Raw genomic sequence first — 19,969 nt, 5'->3', positions numbered from 1 at the left:
AAAGACCGACGTATGACTACTGTAAAATCCCGAAAGATGCCCCAGCTCTGGGCAGGAGCGTGATCACGTGACAAAAGACCGATGTATGACTACAGTAAAACCCCGAGAGACGCCCCACCCTTGAAAGATAGCCTGCCCCCTATTTTCGGCTTTATTTTCTATATCTTATTGAACACCGAAAGCTTGCCCACTCCTAGTAATAGTAGTGAGGGGATCAATGATGGCCTCGGCGTGAATGCAGCTAGTTCGCTATGGCGGAATGCAAGTGAACATTGCCGACTGGGAGGTACAGTCACCTTTGCTTCGTTGCCCTTCGCCACCATTACAAGATGGAAGGGACACGACTTAAAAATAGCAATTTTCTAAACTTTTCTGATTGTACATGGAAAGTTAGCTCACTCTATATTTTCAGCCGATTTGCTCTTGATGTTAGGTGAGCTATCTCTCAGGATTTTACGGTAGTCCAACAAGCCTCTAGTTTCCACCACACTCTCAGCTTGGACATAAACAGAGAACAGTGGTTCAGTTAGTTGCTCTGCTTGACTGACGGTCGAGGGCTCTGGGACCCCGAGAAAGCCTTCAGAAACCCCAAGAGGTCTGTAGAGCCCTGTTCGAGAACCGCCGGTGTAGAAGCACATTTGATGAGAGCTTTACATTTTGGAATAAAATGCGGGACAGGCCGGTTAGTGATTGCTCGTGGCAACTCTGTCCTGGTCTCTACACAAGTCACTAAGCCTCCGAGTCATGTTGGTGTGTTTACATGTTAGCAGTTTGTTAGTTCTGTAGAAGAGTTATAAGGCGTGGAAGCAGCGGTTCTCAAAGTCTTTGCAATACTGTTATTGTAATGAAAACATCCCCGGCGAGACTGATTTCTATTAATGTTTTAAGGAAAGTGCATAGATATGTTTTTGTTTCTGGAAACAAATACGCAATATAGTATAAACCCCAGAAACCAGGTGATAAATTTGTTGATCAATATAAGACAATCATATACTCTGCAGTCCAAAATATTTGGGAAGCAATTTCGGCGACGTATCAAAGCACCTAAGGCACGGCGTTGAGTACCCGCTATATTTAACGATGAAACCAGCACAACGTTTCTTTGCAACGGTTTTCTCTTTGAACTCGGCCAATAAAACCCACTGCGCATTAAACTGCCCCTTTGAGCCTTTCAAAGCCTGGCTGCACTGCGCATGCACCTCCCGGCAGGACCCACCCACGAGCTGGGCGCTCCCCCAGATGAAGGGCAGGAACTGGTAGTCGTCCAGGCTCCAGACCCCGTGGCTGCCCGCCGGCTCCATCCGATACTCCAGCTGCAGGCGTCGCACTAGGCGCAGGTACCTGCACCGGGAGGGACGGTCTTACTGCCTACCACGGTGACTGGCATGCGTCTCCGACTGGTACGTTTACCGCACCCTCAAAAATGCCCTCCCGATTTTGGCCCGACAACGACGTAGAAGTGTCCCGCCACAGCCGGCAACGGCGGCGCATGTGGCAGACGTCTGCTCTACTGCAGGTCGCTCTTTAGATGACAGTCCACGGAAGCTTCGGCAGCCGGAAGTTTGGGCACCGCGACGACAGCGAGACTCGCGTTCGCTCTTACCTTTTGCCGGGACCTCTCGCGTCGACCGCTGGAGTCGCGGCATTCGACTGCACGACACGCTGACTTCTGCGATCACTTTTGACGTATGGGGAGGATAGGGTGCTAAACGCACCAGTCCAAAGATGCGTTCCAGGCACAGAAGTCGTCACAAAGCAAGATCTAACTCGGCTGTCGTGGAGCAAGTCGAGACACTGTTAGCAGACGACTCCGCGGCGAACAAACCCCGTCCTCTGCTCCTGTTAGCAGACGACTCGTCTGTGTCTGCTGACACGAGCAGAGGATGGGGTTTGCCTGCTAGTGTCATTAATAGATTAAAAATGGAACAAGAAAACACCTGATCTACTACGAACTGCGTGCCGCAGCAAAGTGATATCAGAAACGAGATGAAACTGAGATCGTCTGCTATTTTGCGTTGAAGCGAAAATGAGCCACGCTTCGTTTTCAGATCTCAAGTTGTTCTCCTGCCACACACGAGCCGAAATTCACCAGCAGGTAAAAAAGCACTCGGAACAAGCGCATCAGAACCTGCGAGACCCCTCTTGCTATCTGCGCGTTGGTGGTATGTTCTCACCAAAATAATGCCCAAACATGAACTCGCAAACAGGTGAAAATTTCTCGTTGGTAAATAAAGCTCGCCGAGCAGAAAGTTGTGACTGCATGTCCAGTCGGCGGCCGAGAGCTCTAGCTCTCACCAGGGGACAAAATTGAACCCAAGGAATGCCAGTCGTGCTGGGCTGCCTCGGGAAGGGGAGCTTATTATGCAGACTGCATCCCTCAAATTCTTGGCCCAGACTCTGACTCGTCGTTCCACGGTGTCTTCCAGAGCCGCCTGAAGACCCCCTCTCCCGACAGACCTACCCATTAATGGCTGTGACCGCAGTGAATGGGCCACTCGGCCGGGCAAAAGACCCCGACAGGCAGGGACTCCGGAACTATTTTGGGAGTGGGAAGGCAAGTACTGCCATATTTTTCATCATCATCATCATCATCAGCTTGTCTACGCCCACTGCAGGGCAAACACTTCTCCCATAGCTCTCCAATTAACCCTGTCCTGTGCTAACTGCGACCAATTTATACCCGCAAGCTTCTTGATCTTGTCTGTCGGCTTTGTACGTCTTGTTTTCTTTTTATTTCTCATATTTGGCCATTTTATATTTTTTTTATTTTATTATTTTATTAATTGGTATAATTTTATTCGTGTCTATTATTTTTTGTTTAAATTTATTCGTATTTATTTCACATGTTTGTATCCTCGTTTATTCTGCATTGGTATACACTAAAGATAGTTTCAGAAGCAAGGAATGCTTGCGCAGACTGCGCAAATGATGAAACGGGTTCGAAAGCTGGAAAAACATGTTTTTTAATATTTCAGCATTCGCTCCTGCAGTGAAGTAAATTTGAACGGGCGAAACTCCAGAAATGTTACAATAAACAAGAAAGTAGACACTATAGTTACAAAGCTATTAGCGTTGATAGACGAGCTTCATGGCTGGCACGGGAGGGACAGGGCAGGGGAGGCTCTCAAAGGCGGCCAAAGGTTGAGGTTCGTTCTGCCGTTCTACACACAAACTCTCTCATAACGGTATCCATTTGCAGTTCCGCAGCTCTCTTGTTGTGCACGTGGAGCAGAAGAAGGTGTGTCAGCCTTCTTCTGCTCAGTTTGTTGCATTGTTGTTCGAATTGTTGCGTCCAGAGAGCCTCAGCACAGCGGCGGCCGTCCCATACCCCCAGCGCAATATAGCAGGCGCCGTCCGAAACTTCGCGCATGCGCCATGTGGCGGATTCGTTCTTCGCGCCTGCGAGCACACCCTCGCTTTGTCGTCTGCTAGAAACAGAGCAGACGACCCCACAGCACTTCTCGATTTTCGCTGAACACGGTTCAGCGAACCACTGCGTAAGAGGTGCCCACAGTTAATTCCCTGACTCATGAAGATGTGTCGGCTGGATAAGGACAATCAACGCCACAAAATGTAATATCACCACAGATTATATTTTTTTTTATTTCAAAATTTGATTTCAGAGTATGCGGTCGAAAAGTGGGGGGGCCCTGCCCCCTGTGCAAAAATGTTGGGGGGGCGACCGCCCCCCCCTGCCCCCCCAGTTCCGGAGTCCCTGCCGACAGGGTGGTGATGTGGCACCCCCTCCCTTTGTTGTCATTACGTTAATTTCACCGCTACATATCCCCTCTTACCAAAGGCGAATTTGGGGTTTTATGTGCCAAACCAGTGAAGGGACTCTGGCCTGCCCTAGCGAAGGACTAAGAATTAATTTACGCCACCTGGGGATCTTTCGACGTGTAACCCAATTTTCAGTTCAGTGGCACCTTTTCTGCAACGAGCCTAAGTCAGGTTTCATGCACCTCAGCAGGGATTGAAACCCACCAACTGGGCATCAGTAGGCCGGCGCTTTGGCTCCGAGCCACCGAGGCGGCTCTTCTCAAGGTCCCTTAGAGATCCATTCACTGGCATAGTGAATAGGGGGGAGGCACTGAACAAGCTACAAAATGAACATGAAGGAGGTTGGGAAGACATTAGGGAGTTTTACGATAGCATTTTTAGCAATTTTAGCCTATGCTAGCTCTAAACTTAGCCCACCTTCTCCGAAAAACATTCGCGTGTGGCAAGCAGCAAGTTGCCGGATATCGTTGACTACCTTGCTGGGTCTTTGAAACCATTTCTGACGTGCACCATCCGTAGGAGTACAACGTCGTCCGCTATTGAAAATCGTCATGCTCATGACAACCGCCAAAGCGACTCTAGGTGCAGTGCTGGCAGCCGCCACCTTTTAATTGTGCTCGTCTTGGCTTTGGCAAACTTCTCGCGCATCACGAATCCTCCTTGGAGGAACTCAAAAACTCTTTGCGTACGCACATAATTTCCGAAAAATAGCAAACGCTAAAATAGAGCATACAAAGCGCAAAAAACGCGGTAAGCGTTTGGGCAGCGGCAACGATGCCGATCTTTAATTAAGCTATTCTAAAACTCCCTATTTAGTTATCTCTTATCACTTTGCACCGCCCTCGGCAGACAGCTTGTTTCCCCGGCCCGCTGTGTTCCTGGAGTGCCAATGCAACGCCGAAGGAGCGTACCTCTCAAAGACCCCAAGGACAGCGGCAGCAGAGTCCTCCTCCTTCCAGGCACCGATCTTGAACAGGCAGCACAGGAACATAGCAAAGCTCATCTCGTGCCCTGCAACCCGCAGCAAAAGGATGCCGTTCTTACCTCGGCCCCAAAAGGAAGACCGCCCGGTCACAGTCGAGGCTAGTTCAGACATTTGTGTTTAAGTGTGACCCACTGCATTATGGCTCTCTTCATTCCACTATCCATATGTTATGCGGACCTCGGTTGCCATGGCAACCATCTTGTCATCAGCGGTCATAAGAGGTTGTAATGCAGTCAGTCACAGTTGAACACAAAAGCATTGGCCGAAAGCGGGCTGGGCGTGTTCCAGGGCGTCTTCAGAAATTTGAACGTGACCAACCAGAAGCCAGAAATAATACCCTGGCGGTGGTCGCGAGAAACAAACCTGATAACTGCATTGGAGTAACTCTCAATGGCTGAAAATATGGTACACGTGATGTTTCAATCGCGTTAATCCAAAATGATGGTGGAAAAGTGCGACTAGCGGAACGATCAACAAAATCTGTACGCCAAGCGCCAAGGGCCGGGAATCTGCCGTCCGAGCGGTCACACTTTGTCCGCGCAAAACAGAGGTTGCGCGGCGCATTCGTTTGTTACATCTTTCTGCATGATCATGATCAAAACAACACGTGCACCCTATTTTCAACCCCAAAGAGTTACCACACTTCGCTCTTACGCGCTTCTTAAAACCATATACGAACATAGACTTTTGATCAGAACTGTTTGCCCCTACCATCGCTAGGGGATTCTTTTCGGCTTCTGGTTGGTCAAGAGAGCATGCCAAGCCCTCTTTCCGAGTCTGGTGCACGCCTGGCTCTGCCCACGCCTCCCATTGACCAAACTCTCTACATATACGGCTCTGACCCCTGTAGAGCCCTCCATTTTTATTGTAAAGTTTGGTGCAAGTTATTTGGGGCAACCTGTGTAAGTGCAACTTATATACCAACTTTTTTTGTAAAAACAACCATTTAGAGGGGGACGCAACTTATGGACCATAAAATATATGGTACTTTTCCTCAAACAAATGTTGTGTCGTTCCTCAGTGAGTACTGCTCGATCCAAGACCCCAAAATTCGTAAAATTGAGTTACGTTGAGCCGACATAATGATCTCTGTACACATTTGTCCTAGAGCGAAGCCAAGTGGGGAACCCTCACCTGTGCCGTAATCGATGCGGGTCATGTTCCCGAAGCTTTCCTGGAGGTAAGGAAAGAGCTCCACCACGGCGGGGCGACAGTCTTCAGGCAGCGCCTCCCTCAGCAGCTCCTCGGCCTCCTGCGTGGCACCGAGCTTGTTACCCCGCTGTCCCTCGTAAGCTCCTTCAAAAAAACATAAAACGTCTCTTCATCGTGCATACTCTTCACGCCACCGAGAGGCAGGTACTCGAGATGATGCTATCAATGTGGATGATGGGCCAATTATCGCCGAGAAAGTGCTTGGCGGCTGGCACTCAAATCGATGCTCCACAAAAGCAACAAATGCATTGATTACGTTTGTGGAAACACAGAACAGGCACTGATCTCTAAGGTGCGAGTTCAAGTCACTCCGACCACCTCTCATCTTCCACATACCCTTCCCCATTTGCTCTTGCCAACATTTTCTTCCTCTTGCTCCCAGTGTAGAGCAGCCTGCTAGAGCCAGGCACTCTGGCTGACCTCTCTGCCTTTTAATTATCCTCTCTCCACGTCTCTTTCACAAGCTCCAAAGGAAGCCCTTCAAACTGGCAGAATTGCCGATTCATCTCGGACAATAGCAGCAACGATAGAACAAACCTGTTAATGCAGAGGGGCTCGCTTCCGTGTGACAAGTTTAACATTACGAAAAGGTGCAACGAAAAACCGCCGCACGGCTGCTAAATCGGAGTGCTGATCGAAGCTGCACACGTGCACTCTTCGCATATTTTAAAACATTGCGAAAAACTGTGTTGCGGACTTATTGAGCTAAATTCAGTAAGTTCCGCTAATTATGTATACCATATATCCCGAGACATGCCCCGCCCTGGAAAGATAACCCGCCCCCTATTTTTGGCACGATTTGCTATTTCTCGAAAAACACCGAAAGATGGTCTACTTCCAATAATTGCAAGGCATCGCATCATGACCTCGACAGAAATAGTGTCACTTAGCCACGGTGGGAGATAAGCAAACGCTGGCGACTGCAGGGAAAGACTGCCGTCTTTGGTTCATTGCCCCTCCTTGTGGTCGCAAGTTTTGCAGGTCACAAAATCTAAAGCTGTCGTTTTTTCAACTTTTCTTATCGCACACCGAAAGTTAGCTCACTCCTTATATTCTCCCGATTTGTTTTCAATATTAGGTGAGCTATCTCTCGGGGTATTACGGTAAATGATTAATAATGATAATTAATTGATTGCCAAAGGAGATATACAGTGCAATCTCCTTATAACGATAATGAGAAAACCCCAAAATGCAATCGTTATAACCGATTATCGTTGTATCTGGGCTAGAAACTGGTTGATTCTAGTCTAGAAACTATAAACTGATCGTTATAAGCGATATATCGTTATGTGTGGTATCCTTATAAGTGGATTGCACTGTATACGAGTCTTTCTACCACAATATCTCCCAATTTTATGCGTAGGACTAAAGCTGGTTCACAAAATCATCTCTGAGTGCAACTGACCGTGCTAAGGTCTACTGGCATTAGGATGCAATGCATTGCACAGACGTCCCTTGTCATAGCGGCCATCTCGTCGTAAGCAACGATAAGCAGTTTAAATGGTCACACTAACCCAGCCTTTGAGGTACAATTTTAAAAGTGACCACAAACAGTAGGCGCAGACCTCGCACAAAGCGACAGGACAAAGAGTGCTGCACACCCAAATTAAAGGGGAACAGATGGCACATAAAGTTCTCCCCGCAGCGGTGGTTTCGCCACCCACCAGTCCAGCTGATCGCCCGTCTCTGCAATGTCCCACCCACTTCTACGTTTTGCAGCAACCGGACAATAGTCAGCAATGGGATAAGAACGACGGGGAGGTCCTTCGGTTATCCCGCTCTTGGCCTGAGCTTCCCACCTTCGATAACATTTCTGCATCTCCTGAGAGTGTGCACGCGCAGCCACAACACGGCAGAAGGCAATGAACCCGTGCCGAGAGACACCCCCTGGCATTCTCATCCTGCCAGTGACTAGACAGAAACTCAACTCTTCTACACTGCTGTGGCGCTTCAGCTAATGCTCTTCGGGCACCCTTCCGGTCTAGGCTATGGGCAAAAAAAACTCAGTGGCCGCGCATTACTGCGTTATTTTAATGGCAACCAGTGGAAGCCTGCCTTCTCATCAAAGCACAACCTAGGTTGCACCGAGAAAGCTGGGAAAGGTGTCCACCCGTCCGAGAATGTGGATAGCTACTGCAAAGAAACAGAACCAGTAGACACCACAGGACCACGATCCTCCTTGCGAGAAGCGCCTCGGGGTAAATTTTTGGAGCCTCGCCGTCCTAACATTTCGTGTTTTTTCAGCGTGAATATGAAATAACTGTTAGCTGGTCCTAACCACCCAGACCACGTTCATTGTGTCTCTACGTTCAAACGGACTTCAAACGACCGGCTTCACGTTGAAACGACCACGGCATGCAGATTTTTTAGTATTTGTTATGGTTTGTAGATTCTGTTATGAAAGAAGATGTAACAGTCGAGAGTCAGTGCTGTGTACGTGTGGCCTCCACTTCTCCCCGTTTCTTTTTCGTGCCGTTTTTTTTTTTTAATTCTCATTGCGCATTGACTCGCCCAACTGCACACCTTGCCCGTAGATCATGACAAGGGTAAATGCATATTGCTAGAAAGAGAAAAAATTAACAATTCCGACCCAGAAACAACCCCAGAGAAAAACAGCCCACTTAGCACACAACTGAGGTGCCGCAGACATCATAGGAATACTCCCTACACAGAAAAGTCGTTCTTGCTTGTTATTGTGTTTCGTGATCATGGAGGATGGCCGCTGTCTCATTGCACTTTGTCAATTATTTTCAACCACCAAACACAAGATTTTGATATTCTAGCAATAAATTAGAGAAGACGTTCATTATATCGTAAAATTACAGGGGTGGTTGCTAGCGTAATCTGTTATGCAATCTCATTTTTAATGCGCATCTAGGCAGCGTGCCAATCTCCTTTACTCGGAATTAAGAGTTTATGTTCATGAGCGTGTGAAATCTGCCTGAAGGGGTCCCAAACTCGTTCGAGTAACCAGTCAATGCATTGATATGCATTGACCAAACATTTAGTTTTTGGTGACGTAGCAAATATTGGGTCAACAAAATAGATCTGGGCAATGTTTTGGCAGTACCATTATATCTCAGCAGACTCTCACCCCCCCAGCCAGCTGAATGCCCCCCCCCAAGTGTGACCCATAAATCCGGCCCTGACCAGAGTACAACATAGTGTCCACGGCACCACGGAAGAAACGGGCCATCCCGCATTCACCTTGTGCACCTTCTGCAGCCAGGTGCGGAAGGCAGAATTGCCGAAGCGCTGGGGCTGGCTCACGGGCGGTGTCTCCTCCACCCATGCGTCCAGGGTCTCCAGTAGCCTCAGCAGGCCAGAGGTCACCTGCGCGTTCACCTCAGACCTCTCAGACGCGACCCCATCGCACCACAAATCCAAAGAGCTCGTCTGGTCGCAGAAAGATTGTGACGTGCGACTGCCTGGTGCCCCGAGACAAACTATACACTACCACTACGGTCACAGACAAGGTAAGAACAACAGGGAGGAGCGTCAGTTGCCCCGCGTTCGGCGCAGATTCCTAGCTTCGACGACGCGTCAACAACTCGTGCACATCAAGCGCGTGCGCGGTCGAAGCGCAGTGGAAGGCATGACGGCGCCCTGCTGCCCTTTCTCTTTTGGTAACTTCGTTATAACAGACCTTGATTTTGACCAAGGTTTTGGTCTGTTGTAAAAAGAGTATGTTGTATGCAGATATGAAGTTAAGTCAATGATATGTAGAGGAAAACCAACCAAACTTCACAAATTGGTATGTTATATCCAAATGTCTGTTGTAACCAGGTCTGTTGTAATGAGCTTAGACTGTACAAAGGGAGAGTGGCATAGCCTGGGGTGGGGGCTCTTGCCCCTGCACAAAATGCAGCCGACCCTATAGTATAATATGCCCGATTGTGTTTAATCTCCAAATGATGGTTAAAGATAGCCACACTCGAAGCAAACGGACCCGGGGTGACCACCTGCGTGGTGCAGTCGGGACGCCACGTGGCAGACGCCCGTCCCGTGCACCCTTCTCGCCCTGCCCTCGAGTACCCCGTGCAGCTCCAGTCGTTACAGACTCCCCTGGCTTTCCCGACACAAAGCGCCACGGTGGCACTCCCAATAGGTGGTGTATCGACGTTCCAGTGGTTTCGCCCTCGTACCTTTGTCTGCCGATTCTTTGTCGCGTATCCTGCGTGGGGTTGGTGGCCAGCTGGCACACACGTATGCTCTGTCTTAGCCTCGAAAGCTGCCTAGGGGAACTCTCTCCTGGCAGACGACGACAAATGCTCACCTCCGAGACTGGGAAGTCGTCCGTCAGCTTCTTGCCCTTGATGCGCTCGTTCATGGCCAGCACGAAGCCCACATACTCGTGGTAGGCCTGCGGAAGGAAACCCATATCGATGGGACGACACCTCATAATGCTGCTAATCCTGCTGCTGTAGACATGCTCCAGAGCACCGGGACTCTTTGAGCTAGTTAGGCTAGCCTAAAGTCTTTCCATATGGAAAGGTAACGACATCCTTTGGAGTGCACCCCTCGCTAACTTGGGACAAATCATGATGGGGGGAAGGCGTGGGAAAGTAAAAGAGATAAAAGAGTGCGTGCAGTGAAAAACAAGGAGTGGAAAAAGGGGGAATGCCTATGCCTTCAGAGTGCAGCGGAAGCTACGAGCTGATGGCCCCAATAAAAAAACGCCAGAAGCACAACACTGCAGCTCTCACCATCCTTTGGGTGCGTTTTTCACGGCTAATGCAATGAAATCCAAAAAGTGTGGTGCGGCATGTTTTTGTCTGTGTCTTTTAGCCTTTGACAGCACTTTGACTTACGACCGCAACAACTGTACAAATGCTGCTTACCATCTTGTGACAATCATAATGCTGAAAAAATGTAAGAAAGCAAAAAGAAAACTTTCAGCCTTTCCACTTTAGTGAAGAAGGAAGAGCAGCGAAGGTGTAGCTTCTGTTCTCGGCAGTGGCTTTCCAGGCGAGCGATCTGCACTTCTTTCACAAGAAAATCTGAAGCGCTCGACGCAGTGGAACTTTAAGCGATAGCGGCGTCACGGCAGTTGCAGAACCATTCGCGCTGCTGCACACATCGCCGCCTCGTTTCGTTCCCGTTTTTCTTCCTCCGAAGAAATGTTGCTGCCATCTATGAGCGACGGCAGCAACCAGTTGTCTGGTTGCCGAGGTTGGAAAGGTTGCCGCGATCTATGAACGACGGCGGCAAGCAGACAACCAGCAAACACAACACTCTGGACAGCTACCGCCATCTATGAGCGACGGCGGCAACCAGATTGTTGTGTCGACCACGGGTGTTGACATTTGTTTGGTACCGGACACGATTTTGGGGAAACTAGCCCTTAACAGCTCCGCTGTAAAAAGTGTGTGCACAGGAGAAAAGAGGTGTCGTTACCTTCTTTTATCTAGGAACCTTAGGCTATTAACCGTCTACTTCTCAAGCTGTGTTACTCCAGATGCAGATTTATCAAGTGGCAATTATTTCGCCAATTGGTGCCGCGCCGCCAGTGGTCTCACCTCCGTCTTGGTCCAGCGCACCATGTCCGAGGGCGTCTGGACCTCCCGCTTTGGCGCCACATAGTCCCGGTCCTCCTCACTCTCTGCGCCGATCCCACACCCAAACGTGCACAAATTACTAGGATAGTGGTTGGTTACGGATTACCCTTGTCAAAAGTAGGTAAAGTAGTTGTGTGTATGCCAGAAGTTACCTAGTCCACCTTTATGGGCACCTGGTGTCTCAAATGTAAATGAGAAATTTAGCCAGTACTTTATAACCACAAGCCTGGGGTCATTAATGTACCATAAAGTGACACACGCCGGTACGATGCTCATTTAGATTGAAATGGGCAGGGAGGGGGATTGAACCTAGGATCCCTGGGTTCTGCAGCATGAGCTTTCGCCCTAAGCTGTGGTGCATTAACACTTGTTCACCAATCTCCCCTCAAAAGTAAAGTACAAATCACATAACCCAAGAAGTGAGTGGCCTAATGAATCACTTTTGAAGTTACTCACTGTAATCAAGTTTTAGGGTAACAAGTCAGACAAGTTTTCCTTTGTTAGCAACTACTAATTACCTCCCATCATACTGGCAGTGAGGCAAAAGTTCAATCTTGCTTTAACCCAGGTTTTTTTTGTTTTTCAAAACACGCTCATAGAAGGGCCTCAGGTTTGGCTAGGGAAAGAGAGAGGTGGCATTTGTGGTGTTTATTGCAATGCCTCTTTCAAATTTCCCCCAGCCAGTTAGTTTTTAGAGGGACACCGACAGGGTATTTATGCTCGCTAAGGTTTTTATTTGTACATGACATATGAGAGCCCAACAGTCAAGAACAGAATTTGCAGCTCAAAATTCGTTTTCTTTCCACCCGAAAACCACCGATAGAGAACCGGCCGGTTTGAGCCGCGCTCACTCTCTTCTCCGTGGTCACGTGACATTTTTTATGGTTTAGACACAACCGCTGAATATAATCAAAGTCGTGGGTCCATCGAAGGCACACACTGAATATTAAAAATAGAAAAATAAATATGATACCCATTTTTTGTGGCTTCTAAAATGCTGCAAATGCGTTGATTGAAAAAGAAAGTTGCGCAGCCACGTGATTCCTGTCAATGCTCTCCTCTATATTCCTTCCTCCCCAGTCTAGTTTCAGTTTAGAGCAGTTGCGTTTTTTTACTTTATTAAAAATATATGCGACGCTGTGGCAAAATATTGATTGGGTAGTCTTCTGACAACATTATAAATTACCTGGCAAAAATTAAAAAAATTTTTTGGGCGGTGCAAGTGTTCCTTTAAGAGACTATTATGTGTTTTTCGCAACTCCTGTTTCCATGGGACACTAGACTCCAGGAAAGATGAGTACCAATGGGGCAATGGGCATAATGTCTGCTAAGCGTGCAAGGCAGGAAGACGACACAAATGTTCTCAACCAAAAAAAAAAATGAACGCGGCCCGTGCAGAATACAGGACGACGGCCGTTCTTCCCAAAGAGGGTCTGGCCACAGAACAGGCGCATGTCCAGTATCCACAGGAACGAAGGAAGAAGCGCTGAAAAGAGATGAAGCGCAGCCTGCGACTGCACAGCGACGTGTCGTTAGCCTTAGTGTCATATACTGATGGTGTACATTTCTTCACATCACTTATTATGAATGCAAGCCGCACGTTTCGCTTATCATCAGTGTACATAGCGTAGAAGGAACATCATCAGTAAAGATGTGTTCTGTTATGCGCCGGTTGTCTAATGGTACATAACATTGGCGACGAGGCAGACAAGCAGACCGGCGGATGGGTGAGTCCACGTCTGAGTAAGGCAGAATGGCTGTGAGCAGAAGTGGCGAATCTGTTCTTGGCACGAGCATGTCGCAGGTCGAGTATGTCAAATGGCTGGAAATGTTGTGTTGCAAATGAGATAATGATGGATGAACAGAAAAAGTGGCCGTTGGGGCGAGATGTACGAGCTCATTATAGCTTGGTGAAGCCAGGAGGACCGATGACAGCAAGCTACGAAACCAACGATTGTGATTAGGGGCTCTACGACACAAAGGCTTCGTAGGCAATACTGCACCAGACTAAGCTACGACAAAACCGAGACAGTGGTTCTAAATCACCTGCACCCAAGGCCTTTGGAGCTGTAGTTGGGGGTCTTGTCTTATAAGACAAACCAGGCTAAAAAAAAGAATCGGTTGCAGAGTATGTCACAGCACTCCAGAAGCTCGTCGAAGATTGCGATTTTGGCAACACGGAGCTCCTGCTGGACATTACGGTCCGGGGTTGTTTCGTAGATGGTATCAAGTTCAAAGCAGCTCAACAGTGGCTTCTCACACAACACAGGCCTACTTTCAAGGTGGCATACGACACGGCCATGATGAGACAAGCAACGGCAAAGCAGCAGCAAGACGTATGCAAGCAGGGCAGCGATGAAAGAAAGGTTGGCAAGGGACCCATACAAGCAGCCCGCACGAAGCAAGACACCATGGCAGGCAAAGTTTAGGTACTATAACTGCACCATTAAGCACACTCTACATTAAAGCAGTTTTAGGAAGTTTGAGTGCTTCATCTGCAGAAGAGTAGGACACATAGCAGAGTAGAGTACTGTCATTCAAAAATTGGAAGTAAAACACCTCCAAATGCGCATGAACAGCATAAGAAAAGAAACAAGATCAAGGGCATGTAAAAAAATGAGTGCATTGTTTTCTCTCTGCAAAGTATGTCAACAAGAGCAGAAGTTCAAGGTGCAAGTGCAAATTCAAGGACAGTAGGTCCCACTGGTGGTCGATTCAGAAGTGTCTTGGTCAATTACGAGTGAAAAGCATAGATGTTGCAACTTATTGAGAGAAAGTCAAGTAAAATACTACTTCAAGAATCTGGCACAACATTAGTCACCTGATGGAGAGAAGCTTTGCCACTGATGAGTTGAGTGAGCATGGTCGTGAAATTCAGAGCGATCAGGCAGCGCTGCCGTTGTTGAAAAAGTGAGACAACAGTTAGCTCGGGAAGAAGTGCCTTTAGGCAAAGGCTTGCTTGGAAGCCAGTAGCTAAGGAATGAAGACCCGACCTACAGTTTTTTTAGTTGCTTTTTTTTGCAGCAATTTTCTTAGATTCAACTGGTGACAAATTCACAACAAACTCAGACGGTGCCCGACTGGTGCTCCTGAAAGTTGTCCAGCACCACTAGCCCTCAAGGGCAATATATCCAAGAAAGTGGATTGCCTCGCGCAATGAGACATATGGAAGCCAATTGGGTGAAGCCTTTGGTAGTGGCAAGGAAAAAAGACAGAACTTTGCAGCAATACGATAACCACTGTGGTGCAGTCATCAAAGCAGTGAGTATCCACGAGCAAAAATGCTAGAAATCTGGCAAGCAAGGAAGATGTTTACTAAGCTTGATTTGGCTCAAGCTTATCAACGGCTCAGTCTAGATGTTCACGATCAACACAATTAAAGGGGTACTCCGCCAATTTTTGAGCTACCTCAACTAACTATATTTTCTGACTCCCAGGCCTTTACCCTTTCTGGAATGCTATTTAATATCGTGAAATTCATAATAGTTATTGCGAAATCGGCAAATGAAAATGATGCAAAAACAGACATTCAAATATACCCGCCCTTTTCAGGGCCGTGACGTCAGTGGAAGTTCAGCTTGCCAGTCGGGCGAGCAGTCTAAAAAATAGAATATGCCAATTATTTGTTCCGTGCTGGAGCGCGGGGACTGGAGCGAGCTTCCAAGGCATTCATTTGACACCATGAAACTGCTTCATATCAGTTGGGAACAAATTCTACAGTCCAAAGAGTGAACCCCTGCACTTCCAATGACGTCACTTTTTCATTGTTGCCAGTAGAGACTTTCAGTTTGAAAAACACGGTGAGGACCAAAATTGTAAATTCAATAACTTTGTGAAAAAAAATTATTTTGACCTAATATTTGGGATACTATTTTGGCGATGTTGTTTGGCGAGTTTAGCAAAATTTCAAGCAAATCGGGGACCATGAAGAAATCGGCGGAATACCCCTTTAAGGGGCTTTCAAGGTCTGATGGCCACCGTTCAGAATTTCAGTAGAACCGTGGATGTTTCAACAAGTCATCGTCACATTGTTGGCAGGCATACTTGGTGTAAAGGCTTATCTGGATGATATCCTGATCTTCAAGAGCAACACAAAAGAGCACTTGGAGGGATTAGCTGCTGTTCTGTAGCATCTGCAAAATGCAGTTAAAGGGGTACTCCACAGGTTTTTTCATTGTCTCCGATTTGCTTGAAATTTTGCTAAACTAACCAACAAACATCGCGAAAATATTATCCCAAATATTAGGTCAAAATATTGTTTTTTCGCAAAGTTATTGAATTTACAGTTTTGGTCCTCACCGTGTTTTTCAAGCTCGAAGTCTCTACTGGCAACAATGAAAAAGTGATGTCAGTGGAAGGCAGGGGTTCACTCTTTGGGTTGTAGAGTTTTTTTTAAACTGATTCGAAGCAGTTTCATGGTGTCAAATGAATGCTTGGGAAGCTCGCTGCAGTACCCACGGTCCAGCACGGAACAAATGATTGGCATATTCTATTTTTTGGCTGCCTGCTCGACTGGCAAGCCTGCCTACCACTGACGTCATGGCACTGAAAAGTGTGGGTATATTTGAATGTTGGTTTTTGCATCATTTTCATTTGCCGATTTCACAATACCTATTATGAATTTCGCGATTCTAAATAGCATACCGGGGAGAGTAAAGGCCGGGAAGTCAGAAAATATAGTTAGTTGAGGTAGCTCAAAACATCGGTGGAGTACCCCTTTAAGGGTAAATAAGAAAAAGTGCTAATTAAACAAAACAAGCATTGAATTCTTGGGACACAACATTGATTCCCCAGGAATCCACCCAGGCCGGAGCAAGACAGAATCCATTCAGCAATTCTCAGCCCCTACAAATAAGCAAGGATGAGCTGCAAGCCTTCCTTGAGTTACTGAATCTCTACGGTAGTTTCCCCGAGGAAAAGACTGAAACGTTGGTACCTGCTTATCGGATCCTATACCATGATAATGAGCGGGAATGAACAGGTGAGCACCAACATGCGTTTGAGACGTCGAAGAAGCTATGTAGCTCTAATGCCATACTTGTTCCCCATTACTTAAAGCATAATTTTTATTCTGTGCTGCGACGCGCTTTCTATGGGAGGTGGGAGCAGTGCTGGCTCGTAGTGTGTCTGATAGGACCGCGTTTCGGACTCTTGGTACAAGCGAGTGTAGATATGGGCTCACAGATAAAGGAGGTTTGGCTGTCTTTCACCGAGTAAAAAGGTTTAATAAGTACTTGGTCGGTCGAGAATCCATGGTAATGGCAAATCGCAAGCCACAATTGGGTCTTTTGATAAGCAAAGGCCCAAAATGGTTTTGCTTAGGATGCTGTTGGATTTTGTTGTTGGCTGCTTACAGCCCTTACATCCAGTACAAATGATGCAATGAGAACTCCAACGTACAATGCACTCAATCGTCTTCCAGCCCTAGAAGCCACCTGGGAACATACTCCTCCTGGGAGTTGTTCGGCGCACGCCATTGAAAGCATTAAACGTCAGTAAGCTGCTCCAGAACAGCGGAGTCTTCTCTGAGGTAAAGGAATGAATCCTCGACAGCTGACCGTCGACACACCTCGGCAGTTCATTTCAACTTACAGGGTGTGCAAGACGGAGCTGCTGTCACGATGAGATTACATTCTGCGTGGAAACCACATTTTCATACCGCAAGCTGCAAGAGAAGAGGTGCTTCAACTGCAGCAGGCAAAATCTGGAAATGAGTGCTATGAAACCATCCGGAGGGCTGACATGGTGGTTAAATACGGACCACGAGATTGAATAGTTTGTGCTGAGTTATGTCAAAGTAACCGGCAAAGCGATACCAAGGCTCCAGTGCACTTTTGGATCAAGCAAGATAAACCTTCGACTATGCATTGATTCCACGGGGTAAGTCAAGGGAAAAGTTTTCCTAACCACTGTCGATACCTACAGCAACTGAGCAGAGGTCCAATCAGGACATCAATAAAGACTGCAACAATCATCATCATCATTTCTTTTCTTTTTACTAATAATTGCACCGTTTTTACGAGCGCCAAGTTTCAAACATTTTTTAAAGGGGCCCTGCAATCATATTTAAGCGTCTACCTTTTTTGCGGTTTCCACGTCTCTTGGGGCTCGGGCAAGCCAGCAGGCACGGAGAGAGTAACTAAATATCAGTGAGTCATATTTTAACCGGACGACGCGGAAACTTCCTCCACCTACAAGGGCGACCCGCGTTGCCGAAAGCGCGCAATGTGTGACGTCTTTGGTCCTGGGCTTACTACTGGTAAGAGCAGCTAAAAGCTTTTTTTTTAGTCGAGATACAAAATATAGGTGTCGCAAACCGTTTCAATTATGTATGAAAGCAGTTTTTGTTCAGTATTTTAGACCAGAAAAGAAACAAATACAGTTTATAAAGTACAGAAACAAGAAAAGAACCGTCGACAAACCCGCCACAAACGGCGGAAAAAACGGCGCATACTAGAAAGGGCTAGTGGGATGAGCTGCCAACGAACGGCAAGCATAGAAAGGTCCCAGATCTATGCGGCGGCGCTGTGGTCGTATACCGGCTCGAGGATCCGACCGGTTCCGAGCGTTCCGAAGGCTTTCGGCGCGGGCTTGGCTGGCGATTTGGCCATTTGAAGGTATGGCAGCGCGAAGTGGCTCCCGTTCTGAACTGATCTTTACCCCGTGTTTGCTGTCGTTTGTGGCCAATGAAGTGTTATGCCGAATTAGTCTTTAATCGCGCAGCCAAAGCAATGCGAGCCGTCCTGGCCGCCCGCTTCCTACAGCCTATACAACACGTGCTGTAGTGGCGCCTTCTCGAGCCGTCGACACGGAGTGCAGCAGCCGTGACCGCTCGATGAGCTCACTACTCCTCCTCTAGTTCACGGCCACTCAAGCCAGGACCTATGACGTCATGAAGGAGGTTATTTTTGCTTGTTTTTGTAATTTTAATTTGCCTATAACTTTTAAAATAAAGCGAAATTTGAGAAAAGAAAAATTTCTTTAAGTTACTACGTTCAGCGCGCTCAGGTTCGGTGCAAATTAAAAACCAGTCAAAAAGTTGTTGCAGGGTCCCTTTAAAGGGATACTTCAACGAAATTTGAAATATTCCCGTCGTGTTCAAAAATAGGTTGAATATGATCCACAATATCCATAAATGACAATCGCACGTTTGTATTTTGAGCCTGGTGGCTGTATTTTTCGTTATAAACGGCCCACTCTGGCAAGCGCTCGGAGAAGGCCCAGCAGAGACCACGTGACATCCAACGCAATCGTGACGTAGGTCGTCTCAAGACGAGCAAAGCTACGGCGAGGCTGACGTCGAGAGGATGACCTAGTCGTTCCAGCCACCGAAGCGGCTGCTTTTGTACGAATTTTGAGTGACGGGTTAATCTTCTATAATCTTGTAGGGGGATAATAGCGACCTCTGCGACACACAAAAGGCATTCTCGGGAAGAGGGGAGTTCCTCCTGCCCCTCTTCTCTCGTCGTGGCCGGAGACGAGACAACCTCCGTCACAAGCTGTCAAGGTTCCTAGGCGGGCATTACAAGCGAGGCGTTAGCGACATCCACCAGGTGCTCTTTGCTAATCGTTTAATTCGTTTTAAAATTCCTTTTCGTGACTTTTTTAACAAGATATTGGTATGTTCGATGTGATGCTGCTTTTTTGAACACATATAGACCAAAAAATGAGCGCCGAAATTTCGTTGTAGTATCCCTTTAAGTGTGACGGTGCTTGTGCAGCGTTTTCCTTCGCCTTACCATCCCACCGGTAACGGGACAGCCGAGCAGATGGTGTGAGAAGAAAGAAGCATTAAAGAAGCAACAGGAAGGCTAAATGCAGTGCAAGATTTCACGGTTCTTGTTTAAACAGCACGTGACGCCGCATTCTGTCACAGGCAAGCCACCACCAGAGATGATGGGGCGAAAGCTGCCTTGGACGGACTTCATTCATGTTGACAACATTGAGAGCAATTTCAAGTTCAAATGGGTGTCACTCGTACGAAGTGTTTAAAGGAAACTACTCAATCAAGTTACAGGTAAGAGTAAAAACCCAAAAGGCTGCAACCTACAGACACCTCGTCAGTCGCCTCTTGGCGCCTACGGAGGTCGCCAAGCAGAACCACGGACGAACTACCAAATCAATGAAGCTTAACCCCTTTGATTCACCAAAGCACTCTGAAAGGATAGTCCTTGTTCTGTCTCCATTACAGAAACATACACCATACACAGAAAGGCGCGGACTGTGCATTACGACATTAACAGTTTACGTACCAGACATCTTCGGAGTTCGGAATAATATATACTATGGTCACTATGGTTCTGGAGTTACGCTGTTAGTATGCACACTGAGTAGATAAATAGATAAGGCTAAACCCTTCAAATTGGACTCTGGCTTGCGCCGCCTAGTGTGACTTTTCAAATTTAATAGTAACTGTTTAGAAGCCAATCCGTAT

At 47.4% G+C, this 19,969-nt stretch overlaps 1 protein-coding gene across 4 annotated transcripts in view; it reads right to left on the bottom strand.

The window, feature by feature from the left end:
* The window catches only part of LOC8053723 (serine/threonine-protein phosphatase 2A activator), a 58,365-nt gene that overhangs the window by 19,232 nt on the left and 19,164 nt on the right, over positions 1-19,969 (bottom strand). For 2 of the 4 annotated variants that reach the window (XM_040212413.2, XM_042292629.1), the window contains exons 2-7: positions 11,497-11,579; positions 10,254-10,340; positions 9,185-9,310; positions 5,900-6,017; positions 4,692-4,791; positions 1,217-1,341 (exon numbers count right to left, since the gene is read on the bottom strand). In XM_040212413.2, the coding sequence (XP_040068347.1) occupies positions 1,217-1,341; positions 4,692-4,791; positions 5,900-6,017; positions 9,185-9,310; positions 10,254-10,340; positions 11,497-11,579 (639 nt within the window). Of the gene's footprint in view, positions 1-1,216; positions 1,342-4,691; positions 4,792-5,899; positions 6,018-9,184; positions 9,311-10,253; positions 10,341-11,496; positions 11,580-12,053; positions 12,079-19,787; positions 19,931-19,969 lie in introns of those variants that run through there. The other 2 variants (XM_040501656.2, XM_042292628.1) reach the window with 2 other exon arrangements.

The sequence above is a fragment of the Ixodes scapularis genome, unplaced genomic scaffold (assembly GCF_016920785.2).
Source record: "Ixodes scapularis isolate PalLabHiFi unplaced genomic scaffold, ASM1692078v2 PGA_scaffold3__209_contigs__length_174095766, whole genome shotgun sequence".
Lineage (NCBI taxonomy): Eukaryota > Metazoa > Arthropoda > Arachnida > Ixodida > Ixodidae > Ixodes > Ixodes scapularis.
The sequence above is the reverse complement of the archived record's forward strand: the minus strand, read 5'-3'. Positions and strand labels throughout refer to the sequence as shown.